General features: G+C 36.9%; 1 protein-coding gene across 9 annotated transcripts in view; it reads left to right on the forward strand.

Annotated features, from left to right (window-relative positions):
* Tsp29Fa (Tetraspanin 29Fa) overlaps positions 1 to 12941 on the forward strand; it is a 39150-nt gene extending 26209 nt beyond the window's left edge. For all 9 annotated transcript variants that reach the window (XM_073967093.1, XM_073967100.1, XM_073967099.1 and 6 more), the window contains 4 exons: positions 8452 to 8588; positions 11909 to 12274; positions 12345 to 12575; positions 12646 to 12941. In XM_073967093.1, coding sequence (XP_073823194.1) covers positions 8520 to 8588; positions 11909 to 12274; positions 12345 to 12575; positions 12646 to 12723 — 744 coding nt within the window. In that variant the 5' untranslated portion in view covers positions 8452 to 8519 and the 3' untranslated portion in view covers positions 12724 to 12941. The remainder of the gene's footprint in view (positions 1 to 8451; positions 8589 to 11908; positions 12275 to 12344; positions 12576 to 12645) is intronic.
* Positions 12942 to 15378: the final 2437 nt, after the last annotated feature.

Raw genomic sequence — 15378 nt, forward strand, 5'->3', positions numbered from 1 at the left:
TTGAAATTTTTCTTAGGAAGTTTCCCTTGCTGCTTCCTTTACGATGGTACATTTTATTCTTGCGCAAGTCTATACTTCCTGAGATATTGGCCTAAAAGCTCCAAGAAACCCTGACGGCACCAACCAAAATGGCAAATCCTCAACATAACTCTCGCAGCGAGTTTCTGATTGGTGCAGACTTTGTACATCGTATTTTTTCATCCAGTCATGAATCACGTTGGAATAAGGACTACATCGGTCCACTGCTTCGGGTACCTCCCACACAAAATTCGGATAAACTGAAGTTTAAGAGTTCCTCTCGGATCGTTTTGAAATTTTTCTTAAGAGGCTTCCCTTGCCGCTTCCTTTAGGACGGTACAATTTTTTTTTCTTGCGCAAGCCCATACTTCCTGAGATATTGGGCTAAAAGCTCCAAGAAACCCTGACGGCACCAACCAAAATGGCTAATCCGCAACATAATTCTCGCAGGGAGTTTCTGATTGGTGCAGACTTTGCACAACGTATTTCTTCATCCAGTCATGTATCACGCTGGAATATGGACTATATCGGTACTAGAGTGGGGCGATTTGAACACCACCACGGGCGCCTGCAGTTTCTGATTCTTGGGATTGTACTGAGCAAAAAAGTCAACTAGACCATATGTCTACGGTGAAAATCGAGCCCCCGGATTTTGACTTGAAGTTTTTTTTCAAGGACTTTTGGATACTTTGACATATATCAACCAAACCACTGAGATTTTCTATCCAACACAAAGACAACAATTGTAGCCAAGACAATAATAAAGAACTCTCTAGTACATCGCAAAATCATTGGAACGCTCCTTCAGGTAGTTATGGCCTCGAGAAAGTGCACATTTTTCCGAAAATATCGATAAATGACACTGTGCTACAAAATGGGACTCAAATTCAGTGGGTGGAAAATCCCTTTTGAAGATGAAAGCCCTCGGTGAGTGTACTAAGAACCCAAAAGGATATGTTCACCATAGATCAAGTTTCCGAGATATTGCGAGATTAATGGTTTGATTTTGGCCCCTTAATTTATGAGAAAATAGCTTTATATCTCACTTAAGCGTTATTGTAGCTTCATTTTGATATAACATGTCTTCAGTCAAATCGAATGGTGAATCTTTTTCTAGAATATTTCATCCCTCTAACTCCATTCCTTTTATGTCCTTTTCGTCCTTTATTTTTTGAGCCGTAGTAAAAGTACCAGAAGACGAGATTTTACAGCATCCAAATATTCTACAAAAATGTTGTTCAGAAGATTTTAGATACGGTCCTCATTGATGACCAATCGATATTTCCCCGTTTTCATGGTCCTTTTTGACATTTACCCGGTTTTTGTTCAGAAAACTATGTTTTGTTTTTATGTTTATTCGTTATTGGTATGTGGTGCTTTTGAAATACTTACCATAAATAGCTCTTGTAATGACGAACACGTTAATAACAAATTTTATTGAAGGATAGATCCGGTTATCTCAATTTTTGAACCGGTTATTCTGATATCAAAACCGATTTTGGAACCGGTTTTAAGTAACCGACTAACCGTATATGTATATCATTAGAAAGCTAATAAAATGGTCAATCAAACGACAGCAAGTAGCTGATTACAACTTTGTTGGTTCCGAAGCTAGAACAAAAAAACGCTTTCTTAAACCGATTTTGATGTAAAATATCACTGGGTTCAAAAATTCTTTTTGGCAATGAAAGTCGATTAAGATAGTATTATAACTTTGGAAAGACAGTTATGCCATAGGTAAAACTTCTAAGTTATGGTGAGATGAATTTGTGTTATGTTGTTTTTTTTATCATGCACTTAAAGTTCATCAAGAATGAATTAATTCCTCATAACTCAGAAGTTTGAACCACGTCAACCCAGTGATATTTTACATTTTTTTCTAGCTTCGGAACCAACAAAGTTGTAATCAGCTACTTGCTGTCGTTTGATTGACCATTTTATTAGCTTTCTAATGATATACATATACGGTAAATCGGTTACTTAAAACCGGTTCCAAAATCGGTTTTGATATCAGAATAACCGGTTCAAAAATTGAGATAACCGGATCTATCCTTCAATAAAATTTGTTATTAACGTGTTCGTCATTACAAGAGCTATTTATGGTAAGTATTTCAAAAGCACCACATACCAATAACGAATATACATAAAAACAAAACATAGTTTTCTGAACAAAAACCGGGTAAATGTCAAAAAGGACCATGAAAACGGGGAAATATCGATTGGTCATCAATGAGAACCGTACCTAAAATCTTCTGAACAACATTTTTGTAGAATATTTGGATGCTGTAAAATCTCGTCTTCTGGTACTTTTACTACGGCTCAAAAAATAAAGGACGAAAAGGACATAAAAGGAATGGAGTTAGAGGGATGAAATATTCTAGAAAAAGATTCACCATTCGATTTGACTGAAGACATGTTATATCAAAATGAAGCTACAATAACGCTTAAGTGAGATATAAAGCTATTTTCTCATAAATTAAGGGGCCAAAATCAAACCATTAATCTCGCAATATCTCGGAAACTTGATCTATGGTGAACATATCCTTTTGGGTTCTTAGTACACTCACCGAGGGCTTTCATCTTCAAAAGGGATTTTCCACCCACTGAATTTGAGTCCCATTTTGTAGCACAGTGTCATTTATCGATATTTTCGGAAAAATGTGCACTTTCTCGAGGCCATAACTACCTGAAGGAGCGTTCCAATGATTTTGCGATGTACTAGAGAGTTCTTTATTATTGTCTTGGCTACAATTGTTGTCTTTGTGTTGGATAGAAAATCTCAGTGGTTTGGTTGATATATGTCAAAGTATCCAAAAGTCCTTGAAAAAAAACTTCAAGTCAAAATCCGGGGGCTCGATTTTCACCGTAGACATATGGTCTAGTTGACTTTTTTGCTCAGTACAATCCCAAGAATCGGGAACTGCAGGCGCCCGATAACACTTTTTTCCTTCCATACAAATCGCCCCGGCCGATTCGGGTACCTCCCACACAAAATTCGGATAAACTGAAGTTTAAGAGCTCCTCTCGGATCGTTTTGAAATTTTTCTTAGGAGGTTTCCCTTGCCGCTTCCTTTACGGCGGTGCAATTTTTTTCTTGCGTAAGTCCATACTTTCTGATGTATTGACCTAAAAGCTCCAAGAAACCCTGACGGCACCAACCAAAATGGCAAATCCTCAACATAATTCTCGAAGGAAGTTTCCGATTGGTGCAGACTTTGCAAATCGTATTTTTTCATCCAGTCATGTATCACGTTGGAATATGGACTACATCGGTCCACTCCTACGGGTACCTCCCACACAAAATTCAGAAAAAGTAAACTTTAGAAGCTCTCTAGCATTGTTTTGATGCTTTTTTCAGTAGGAAGGTTCAACGGTAGAATTTTTTTTCGGAATAAGTCAGTACGTCCTGAGATATTGTAGAAGATAACTTTAAAACTTTTTCAAAATTTTCTTTCAAATTTAGTTTAACGTAGTTTAATATTTTGTGTCCTTTATGAAGAAGTTTAGTTACTATGCCAATACTTTGGTATAGCCCCACTAAGGTACCTACAGGTTTTAAAGCAAACTCTTGATACAAAATAAATATATTTTATATACGGCAGTGGCTTAGGGTATATCTCCGTCAGTACAGCTGACTGATACTTTCTTACTTGTTTAAACCAGTGACGTATACGTATTGTCAGTACTAATACGCTCTTTGTGATAATGGATATTATCCTAATTTTGTCACCTTAGGACATAGTTCTGCAACTCAATTCTTGCTTTATAAAATTGCGAAATTTAAATTCTTATGAAAATGTGAAAAATATGATTGTGCGGAAACGGAAAATCTTCTGGGCATCTAATATACCTTCTATAATATGAAGCTTTTGTAAGGAAAAGAATGACCTTCTATAAGAAATCCATCTGGCCCTATATAAGAAACGTTTCCAGTCTTGTATTAGAAGACCTTACGGTCTTATTGAAATAACCTTAAGGCCTTTTATAATAAGAAGACCTTTCGGACTTCTATATCCACGGATTCTTCCCTCGATGTTAGAATTTGTTGCCCTATTTTATACATTTTTTATTATTCAAACATGTGGCGTATACCTATTGTCAGTACTAATACGCTCTAAGTAATCTTGGATATTATCGCAATTTTGCCATGAATCAGAATTAAAATTTAATGTTCACGATATAAAATTTGAAATAAATAAGTAAATATTCTTATGAACCAAAAAAGTGATTGAGTGGAAATGGAAGTCCTTCTAGACTTCGATCACACGATCTTTTGGTCTTCTACAATAAATATATGTGAGGAAAAGGGAGACCTTCTACAAGAAGATTTTTTATAAGAAAACCTTTCTATAAGGAAATATCCTGGCCATCTATAAAAAGACTCTCTAGTCTATTCTAAAAAAATACCTTCAAGTCTTCCATTAGAAGACCATCTTTCCCTCTGTAAGATATCCATGTGGTTTACGTAATAAAGACTATGTGGCCATTTATAGGAAGATCTCCCTTAGAAGACTTTTGGACTTATATAAAAAGGCATTTAAGACTCCCATAAGTAGACCTTCTTGTCCTCTACAAGAAAAACCTTCTGGTCTTCCACAAAAAAAAACCTACCATATAGCTCGCAATCTATCGATAGTACGACTATCATGTTGATTGTTGTCGTAAAACAAACTTTATGACTTTTGTGTGATCTGGCCCGAATTTTAAAAGAAATAAATACTTTGCAGTCCAATGTAGACAAAGCTTTACGACAACGTTCAAAACGATAATACGACTATCGATATCTTGCCAGCTCTAAAATAGCGAACTTTTATCTGGATCATCTGGTTCTCCAAAAACAGGAAGTTCAGACCTTCCATTAGACAATCCATAACCTGTTCCTCTGGCCTTCTATAAGAGCGGCTTCTGACCTAGAAAAATAGTTTTTGGTCTTCTATAAGAAAACCTTCTGGTTAGCCTTCTATAAGAATATCTTCTGAAATTCTATAAGAAACCTTCTTAAAGTATCTTCTGACTTTCTGAAAAAAAATATTTTAAATCTCTTCAAGAGCTACTTTTGGGCTTTTAAAAGAAGACCTGCTTATCTTCTACAAGAAGATATTTTGATCTTCAAGAAGACATTCTGATATAGACGGGCTTCAATAAGAATACCTTCTGTCGTCTTATGAAAAGAACTTCTGGTCTGGGCCTTCTTTAAGAAAATCTTCTGGTCTACCATAAGAAGGCCTTCTATACGAAAACCTTCTGGTATTTCAAAAGAAGACCCTCTATAAGTAGATATTGTAATCCTCTTAAGAAGACCTTCTCTCTTTCTTTAGAAGAACTTATGGCTCCCAAAAAGTTCTTCTGACTTTCCATATGAATATTTTGTGGCCTTCTATATGAAGACGGTCGGACGGACTTCTAGAAGAAGACTTTCTGGATTTATAAAATAAACCTTTTTGACTTTCTACAAAAAGACCTTCTGGCCGTCCGTAAGAAAAATTTCTGGTGTGCCTTATACAAAAATATCCTCCGACCATCTATAAGAAGACATTCTGACTCTCTTAAGGTAGACCTCATGCTCCCTTAAGAAGAAGACAATCCAACCTCATATAAGAAGTGTTTCTTGCCTTGTAAAAGGAGGCCTTCTGGCGTTCTTAAGAAAACATTTTCGTCCTTTATAGAAAACTCTCTGGTCTTCTTTAAGAATTCCCATTTGGCACTGTAGAATAAGGTCTTTTGGTTGGTTGGTTTACGTTGGGGCTATATATATAAATATACGATCTATGAAGCGTATTATTCTAGAAGAGCTCCGTAGGGGGCTTCTATAGAATAGAAGAGCTCCGTAGGAGGCTTCTATAGACTAGAAGAGCTCCGTAGGGGGCTTCTATAGAATAGAAGAGCTCCGTAGGAGGCTTCTATAGACTAGAAGAGATCCGTAGGAGGCTTCTATAGAAGAGAAGACCTCCACAGGAGGCTTCTATAGAATAGAAGACCTCCACAGGAGGCTTCTATAGAATAGAAGACCTCCACAGGAGGCTTCTATAGAATAGAAGACCTCCGTAGGGGACTTCTATAGAATAGAAGACCTCCAAGAAGGCTTTTATAGAATAGAAGACCTCCGTAGGAGGCTTCTGTAGAATAGAAGACCTCCGTAGGAGGCTTCTATAGAATAGAAGACCTCTGTAGTAGGCTTCTATAGAATAGAAGACCTCTGTAGTAGGCTTCTATAGAATAGAAGACATCCGTAGGAGACTTCTATAGAAAAGAAGACCTCCCCAGGAGGCTTCTATAGAATAGAAGACCTCCGTAGGAGGCTTCTATAGAATAGAAGAGCTCCGTAGGGGGCTTCTATAGAATAGAAGAGCTCCGTAGAGGGCTTCTATAGAATAGAAGAGCTCCGTAAAGGGCTTCTATAGAATAGAAGACCTTCTATTGAATAGAAGACCTCCATAGGAGGATTCTTTTGAATAGAAGACCTCCATAGGAGGCTTCTATAGAATAGAAGAGCTCCGTAGGAGGCTTCTATAGAAAAGAAGACCTCCATAGGAGGCTTCTATTGAATAGAAGACCTCCATAGGAGGCTTCTATGGAATAGAAGAGCTCCGTAGGAGGCTTCTATAGAATAGAAGACCTCCATAGGAGGCTTCTATTGAATAGAAGACCTCCGTAGGAGGCTTCTATAGAATAGAAGAGCTCCGTAGGGGGCTTCTATAGAATAGAAGAGCTCCATAGGAGGCTTCTATTGAATACAAGAGCTCCGTAGGAGGCTTCAATAGAATAGAAGGTCTCCATAGGAGGCTTCAATAGAATAGAAGAGCTCCGCAGGAGGCTTCTATAGAATAGAAGAGCTCCGCAGGAGGCTTCTATAGAATAGAAGAGCTCCATAGGAGGCTTCTATTGAATACAAGAGCTCCGTAGGAGGCTTCAATAGAATAGAAGGTCTCCGTAGGAGGCTTCTATAGAACAGAAGACCTCCGTAGGAGTCTTCTATAGAATAGAAGACCTCCATAGGAGGCTTCTATTTAATAGAAGAGCTCCGTAGGAGGCTTCTATAGAATAGAAGACCTCCTTAGGAGGCTTCTATAGAACAGAAGACCTCCGTAGGAGGCTTCTATAGAATAGAAGAGCACCGTAGGAGGCTTCTATAGAATAGAAGACCTCCATAGGAGGCTTATATTGAATAGAAGACCTCCATAGGAGGCTTCTTTAGAATAGAAGAGCTCCGTAGGAGGCTTCTATAGAATAGAAGACCTCCGTAGGAGGCTTGTATAGAATAGAAGAGCTCCGTAGGAGGCTTCTGTAGAATAGAAGACCTCCGCAGGAGGCTTCTCTAGGATAGAAGAGCTTCGTAGGAGGCTTCTATAGAATAGAAGAGCTCCGTAGGGGGCTTCTATAGAATAGCTCCGTAGGAGGCTTCTATAGAATAGAAGACTTTCGTAGGAGGCTTCTGTAGAATAGAAGACCTCCGCAGGAGGCTTCTGTAGAATAGAAGACCTCCGTAGGAGACTTCTATAGAAAAGAAGACCTCCGTAGGAGGCTTCTATAGGATAGAAGAGCTCCGTAGGAGGCTTCTATAAAAGACCTCCGTAGGAGGCTTCTATAGAATAGAAGAGCTCCGTAGGAGGCTTCTGTAGAATAGAAGAGCTCCGTAGGAGGCTTCTGTAGAATAGAAGACCTCCGCATGAGGCATTTATAGAATAGAAGGCCTCCATAGGTGGCTTCAATAGAATAGAAGGCCTCCATAGGAGGCTTCTATAGAATAAAAGACCTCCGTAGGAGACTTCTATAGAAAAGAAGACCTCCGTAGGAGGCTTCTATAGGATAGAAGAGCTCCGTAGGAGGCTTCTATAGAAGACCTCCGTAGGAGGCTTGTATAGAATAGAAGACCTCCGTAGGAGGCTTCTATTGAATAGAAGAGCTCCGTAGGAGGCATTTATAGAATAGAAGGCCTCCATAGGAGGCTTCTATAGAATAAAAGACCTCCATTGGAGGCTACTATTGGATAGAAGACCTCCGTAAGAGGTTTCAAAAAAAAAGAAGACCTCCGTAGGAGGCTTCTATAGAACATAAGACCTCCGTAGGAGGCTTCTGTAGAAAATAGGACTTCTGAAGTAAAAAACTTTTTTTATTTTGCAGTAAATCGAACTTACGGCGTATACATATTGTCGTTAGTTATACGACCCATATACCTACATATGTATGTACCTATATATTTTAATTCAGAATTAGACTTCGTATTGTTTGCATAGATTTTTACATAGTCGATCGGATTTTTTTATTACTAATTTTATTTTTAAAATGTTGGAAAATTGTCCATAATATATGAAAAAAATATTAAAATATTATACAAAGTTTTCACATGATTTTTTATTGAATTTTCAATTAAACTAATTTTAGTTTTAAATTTAAATAACTATTTCTCCGTTTTTTTTTTTCAAATATTTTCAGATTGTGAAATCCGTCATTGAAATAAAAATTCTAAACCAGCAACAAGAAGAAATAACAAATTAACAAAGATGTCACTACTGACGGGCAGCGCAAATTGCATTAAATATGTTTTATTTGCTTTCAATTTAGTTTTTATGGTAAGTATTTTTACTGCGCTCTTCCTTTTCTATCGATTTTCTTTCATTCGTTCTTTGTTCACAATATTTTTTTTTTCAATTTCATGATAAGATTGTTGTTATTCTTTTCCTACTTTTTTCTCATTATCAATTCATCCATAAAGATATTTTGATGGAAAATATTGGTGAATAAAGCAAAAGAAAACATTGACAAAGATGATTCACTTAATCACCTGTGGTGGCCATATGTCCATTTAAGTCCAAAGTTTTAGAATTTCATTTGTCATACTTAGAAAAAAATTCGGTGATTTACCTACCATCGCCAGCCAGTGTTATCATCTGCAATCATTGATAAATAGTTTCATTTGAATATTTGAAAAAATAAAAACAAACTTGTTTGTTGTTGAAATTTTCGGGTACATTTTTAAATCTAAATCTACGGTCAAATTTAGGTTCTGTGGTTTTTAAAATCGATTCCTCCAATTTACTGAGACCAAAGGAAAAGTAATTCGTCTTCCTTGCAAAGAAAATTTGACGACTTCCGCCACATAAATTAAAGTAAAAAATTTTAATTTTACAAATATACTTTTTAATAAGAAGATCTAACTTCTGACATTCGATAATAGGACCTGGCCTCCGGTAAAATGACATTTTGGCCTTCTTAAAGATGACCTTCTGTCCTTCCATTTTCTGACTTTTTTATAAGGAAATCTTCAGGTATTCCATACACATTTTGTAAATTGACGAAAAAGGTCAACTTGTTCAATTTGGCTAAATTAGATCTCATCTGTAAACCTATTTCTTCATAGCGTATACGTATTGTCGTAAGTTATACGATCTCTAGGTCGCAAAAGATGAACTGAACAACAGAGCGTATACATGTTGTCAAAAGTTATACTATCTGTATATCATTAATTTAAAACAAACGAGCTTTATGCTTCCACAGACCCTTTCTGAAAGAAAGGGTGCTTTCATAGACCCTTTTTCAAAGAAAGGCTACTTCTATAGACCACTTTTGAAAGAAAGGGTGCTTCTATAGACAATTTCTCAAAGAAAGGGTGCTTCTATAGACCCTTTCTCCAAGAAAGGGTGCTTCTGTAGACCATTTCTCCAAGAAAGGGTGCTTCGATAGACACTTTCTCAAAGAAAGGGTGCTTCTATAGACCATTTCTCCAAGAAAGGGTGCTTCTATAGACCATTTCTCCAAGAAAGGGTGGTTCGATAGACACTTTCTCAAAGAAAGGGTGCTTCTATAGACCCTTTCTCAAAAAAGGGTGATTCTATAGACCCTTTCTTAATAAAAGAGTGCTTCTATAGACCCTTTCTCAAAAAAGGGTGTTTCTATAGACCCTTTCTCAAAAAAGGGTGATTCTATAGACCCTTTCTTAATAAAAGAGTGCTTCTATAGACCCTTTCTCAAAAAAGGGTGTTTCTATAGACCCTTTCTCAAAAAAGGGTGTTTCTATAGACCCTTTCTTAATAAAAGAGTGCTTCTATAGACCGTTTCTCAAAGAGAGCGTGCTTCTGTAGAACCTTTCTTAATAAAAGAGTGCTTCTATAGACCCTTTCTCAAAGAAAGGGTGCTTCTATAGACCCTTTCTCAATAAAAGAGTGTTTCTATAGACCCTTTCTCAAAGAGAGCGTGCTTCTGTAGATCCTTTCTCAAAGAAAGGGTGCTTCTATAGACCATTTCTCCAAGAAAGGGTGCTTCGATAGACCATTTCTCCAAGAAAGGGTGCTTCGATAGACACTTTCTCAAAGAAAGGGTGCTTCTATAGACCCTTTCTCAATAAAAGAGTGCTTCTATAGACCCTTTCTCAATAAAAGAGTGCTTCTATAGACCCTTTCTCAAAGAAAGGGTGCTTCTATAGACCCTTTCTCAAAGAAAGGGTGCTTCTATAGACCCTTTCTCAAAGAAAGGGTGCTTCTATAGACCCTTTCTCAAACAAATGGTGCTTCTTCTATAGACCCTTTCTCAAACAAAGGATGCTTCTTCCATAGACCCTTTCTCAAACAATGGGTGCTTCTTCCATAGACCCTTTCTCAAGCAAAGGGTGCTTTCTCCATGAAAGGGGGCTTCTATAGACCCTTTCTCAAGCAAAGGGTGCTTCTATAGACCCTCTCTCAAAGAAAGGGTGCTTCTATAGACCCTTTCTCAAAGAAAGGGTGCTTCTATAGACCCTTTCTCAAAGAAAGGGTGCTTCTATAGACCCTTTCTCAAAGAAAGGGTGCTTCTATGAACACTTTCTCAAAGAAAGGGTGCTTCTATGAACACTTTCTCAAAGAAAGGGTGCTTCTATGAACACTTTCTCAAAGAAAGGGTGCTTCTATGAACACTTTCTCAAAGAAAGGGTGCTTCTATGAACACTTTCTCAAAGAAAGGGTGCTTCTATGAACACTTTCGCAAAGAAAGGGTGCTTCTATGAACACTTTCTCAAAGAAAGGGTGCTTCTATGAACACTTTCTCAAAGAAAGGGTGCTTCTATGAACACTTTCTCAAAGAAAGGGTGCTTCTATAGACCCTTTCTCAAAGAAAGGGTGCTTCTATGAACACTTTCTCAAAGAAAGGGTGCTTCTATGAACACTTTCTCAAAGAAAGGGTGCTTCTATGAACACTTTCTCAAAGAAAGGGAGCTTCTATGAACACTTTCTCAAAGAAAGGGTGCTTCTATGAACACTTTCTCAAAGAAAGGGTGCTTCTATGAACACTTTCTCAAAGAAAGGGTGCTTCTATGAACACTTTCTGAAAGAAAGGGTGCTTCTATGAACACTTTCTCAAAGAAAGGGTGCTTCTATGAACACTTTCTCAAAGAGAGGGTGCTTCTGAAAGAAAGGGCGCTTTTTAGATCCTTTCTAAATGAAAAGGTGCTTCTATAGACCCTTTCCGAATGAAAGGGTGCTTCTATAGACCCTTTCTGAATGAAAAGGTGCTTCTATAGTCCCTTTCCAAATGAAAGGGTGCTTCTATAGACCCTTTCTGAAAGAAAAGGTTCTTCTATAGACCCTTTCTGAAAGAAAAGGTGCTTCTATAGGACCTTTCTAAAAGAAACGGTGCATCTATAGAACCTTTCTGAAAGAAAGACAAAACAACAATCTTTCTTTGACATTACCTAAAATAATTCCGCAAATACCTTGGAATTTGAGAATTCCTTATCTTTGTATTTAAGTTGGTTCTACATCTGTACAAACATACAAACGTTGATGGACATTTAGATAACATTTTATCTTTTTTACGCCAATGACGTCAAAGATCTTTTAAAATAGTTTGTGTTTTTCAAGAATTTATTGCTCTCTATTAAACTAAAATCTCTCTCTCTCTCTTTATTCCCTCTCTTTTCCAGCTAACAGGCATAATTTTAATTGCCGTTGGTGTTGGTGTCGCTGCCATCTATACAGAATACGAAGCCTTTTTGGTATCGAAATTCTTTTCGATACCCACCTTCTTGATTGTTATCGGTTCCTTTATCATTGTCATCTCCTTCTTTGGCTGCTGGGGTGCCTTGAAGGAAAACTATTGCTTGGTCTTGACATTCTCCGTGTTGTTGGGTTTGATTTTCATATTGGAATTGGCTGCCGGTATTAGTGGCTATGTTTTGCGTTCCGATGCCGAGTCCTTAATAAATACATCTCTAAGGAATTCGATGAAGGAGTACAATTCAACGCATGTCAATGATGTTACCTATATGTGGGATTATGTACAGAGGACGGTAAGTGAGAAAAATTAATTTTTCTTATAATTCACAATAATTTTATTTTATTTTTTCTCTCCCTCTGTAGTTCACCTGCTGTGGCGTTGAAAACTACAAAGACTGGGCCCCTGTTCTAAACACTTCATTGCCTTTGTCTTGCTGTCGCAATCCGGTTGGCCATGTGGGTGAATTCACCTGTACCATCTACAATGAAGATGTCAATCGTTACAGTTTGGGTTGTCTGAGTGAATTCTCCAATTACATTGCTGCCCACGCTGTTAGTCTGGGTGCAGCTGGTGTTGTTATTGCTATCATACAGGTAAGTTGGGAAACCACAAATTTTTAAAATTTCAAATTTACACTTATATTCTAAAATCTCTTCTTTTTAGTTCTTTGGTGTCTTGTTTGCCTGTTATATTGCCCGTGAAATCAAAATACGTAATGGCATTACCGGTTTCATGGGTTAAACTGTGATTAGTTGGGAGTAACGTGAAGAAGGAGGAGTAGAAGAAGAAATGCTGGAGTTTCATAGTCTGTAATTCGCAAATAAGCTTCGTCGTATTTATCAGCAAATTTTTCGCTTTGTATTAATTTTTTCATTTTCAAAATATTTTTTCATCAATAAAGAAACAAATTAAAAAATACCTACATATTTGAAATTGGGGAATTCTATACCTGTAACTAACCTATTTGCATTCTATTTTTGCTGCGCCCTTTTCTTTCTACTTTTTGCTGTACTCTCTCTCTCCATCTCTCTCTTCTTTAAAAATATTCTAATACCTTACCTTACATTCCTTAATATAAGTCTTTGCTACCTAGGGATATATATTTTGTCTTATTTAAACTTTTAATTTCCCAAAAGTACGACCTATTTCAAACAGTACCACGTTGGGCTCCATTTATACAATTTCTTCAAAATTTTTCGTTATCCATGGTTTTTGTTGGTATATGGTGTCTTCGGTATTAGTAACCCTCTTGCATCTCATTGAAAGGGTCTTCTTGGTCCTTTTTTAACTTAAAACTTCTTTAAAATTAAATTTTAAAATATCCCCTATAAAATTTTACTATGGATTGTTGAATACACCAGAACCCGGTACATAACCTAGAAATCAGAAATAGTTAAAAACATAAAACACATTTTAGGGTTAATATTGAACTTTTTTGATTCAGTGATGAATTGTCCCACAAAAATTCATTGTTCTTTTTTTTTTTTTTTTGTTTTGCCTTATTAAGGCGAAGGTCATTTTTAGAGTGATATTTGAATTAATTCTCTTTCGAGTTGAGCTATTTAGACCTAATAGGTACATTGAAAAATTAGGAATCCACCGAAGTCCCACACATTCAACCACTATGCTACGTTTCACGGGTGGTTAGACCGATCATCAGGCATATTGAATGGTGTTTTTTAGTGGGTGGACGAAGGCTAAGCTTGGAGACTAGCATTTATATCACAAATCATTCGAAATTTGTATATTCGAATTATTTATTTATTTTAATGTTAGTCATTTTAATTCCAAACCTTTCCTATAGTCCGACTTGGCTGGTAACCCTATTTTTCAATGCTTTATTACAAATACTAAGGCAGCTTTTTTCCACCTTTATTTTATTTGTTCTTCTGTTTTAGAAGATTTTTGATCATCAATATTTGTCATCGGAATCTTTGACAAGTTGATGGTGGCTTAGAACGCTAAGACGCCTGCAACCGTGTCACTTGGTTGTTGGGGTCCCAGGTTCGAATCCCAGCCTGGCTCATGCTGAAATTATTTTTTTTGTTTTGCCTTATTAAGGCGAAGGTCATTTTTAGAGTGATATTTGAATTAATTCTCTTTCGAGTTGAGCTATTTAGACCTAATAGGTACATTGAAAAATTAGGAATCCACCGAAGTCCCACACATTCAACCACTATGCTACGTTTCACGGGTGGTTAGACCGATCATCAGGCATATTGAATGGTGTTTTTTAGTGGGTGGACGAAGGCTAAGCTTGGAGACTAGCATTTATATCACAAATCATTCGAAATTTGTATATTCGAATTATTTATTTATTTTAATGTTAGTCATTTTAATTCCAAACCTTTCCTATAGTCCGACTTGGCTGGTAACCCTATTTTTCAATGCTTTATTACAAATACTAAGGCAGCTTTTTTCCACCTTTATTTTATTTGTTCTTCTGTTTTAGAAGATTTTTGATCATCAATATTTGTCATCGGAATCTTTGACAAGTTGATGGTGGCTTAGAACGCTAAGACGCCTGCAACCGTGTCACTTGGTTGTTGGGGTCCCAGGTTCGAATCCCAGCCTGGCTCATGCTGAAATTATTTTTTTTTTGTTTTGCCTTATTAAGGCGAAGGTCATTTTTAGAGTGATATTTGAATTAATTCTCTTTCGAGTTGAGCTATTTAGACCTAATAGGTACATTGAAAAATTAGGAATCCACCGAAGTCCCACACATTCAACCACTATGCTACGTTTCACGGGTGGTTAGACCGATCATCAGGCATATTGAATGGTGTTTTTTAGTGGGTGGACGAAGGCTAAGCTTGGAGACTAGCATTTATATCACAAATCATTCGAAATTTGTATATTCGAATTATTTATTTATTTTAATGTTAGTCATTTTAATTCCAAACCTTTCCTATAGTCCGACTTGGCTGGTAACCCTATTTTTCAATGCTTTATTACAAATACTAAGGCAGCTTTTTTCCACCTTTATTTTATTTGTTCTTCTGTTTTAGAAGATTTTTGATCATCAATATTTGTCATCGGAATCTTTGACAAGTTGATGGTGGCTTAGAACGCTAAGACGCCTGCAACCGTGTCACTTGGTTGTTGGGGTCCCAGGTTCGAATCCCAGCCTGGCTCATGCTGAAATTATTTTTTTTGTTTTGCCTTATTAAGGCGAAGGTCATTTTTAGAGTGATATTTGAATTAATTCTCTTTCGAGTTGAGCTATTTAGACCTAATAGGTACATTGAAAAATTAGGAATCCACCGAAGTCCCACACATTCAACCACTATGCTACGTTTCACGGGTGGTTAGACCGATCATCAGGCATATTGAATGGTGTTTTTTAGTGGGTGGACGAAGGCTAAGCTTGGAGACTAGCATTTATATCACAAATCA

The sequence above is a fragment of the Musca autumnalis genome, unplaced genomic scaffold, assembly GCF_047663935.1.
Source record: "Musca autumnalis isolate F117 unplaced genomic scaffold, ASM4766393v1 scaffold_2, whole genome shotgun sequence".
Classification (NCBI taxonomy): domain Eukaryota; kingdom Metazoa; phylum Arthropoda; class Insecta; order Diptera; family Muscidae; genus Musca; species Musca autumnalis.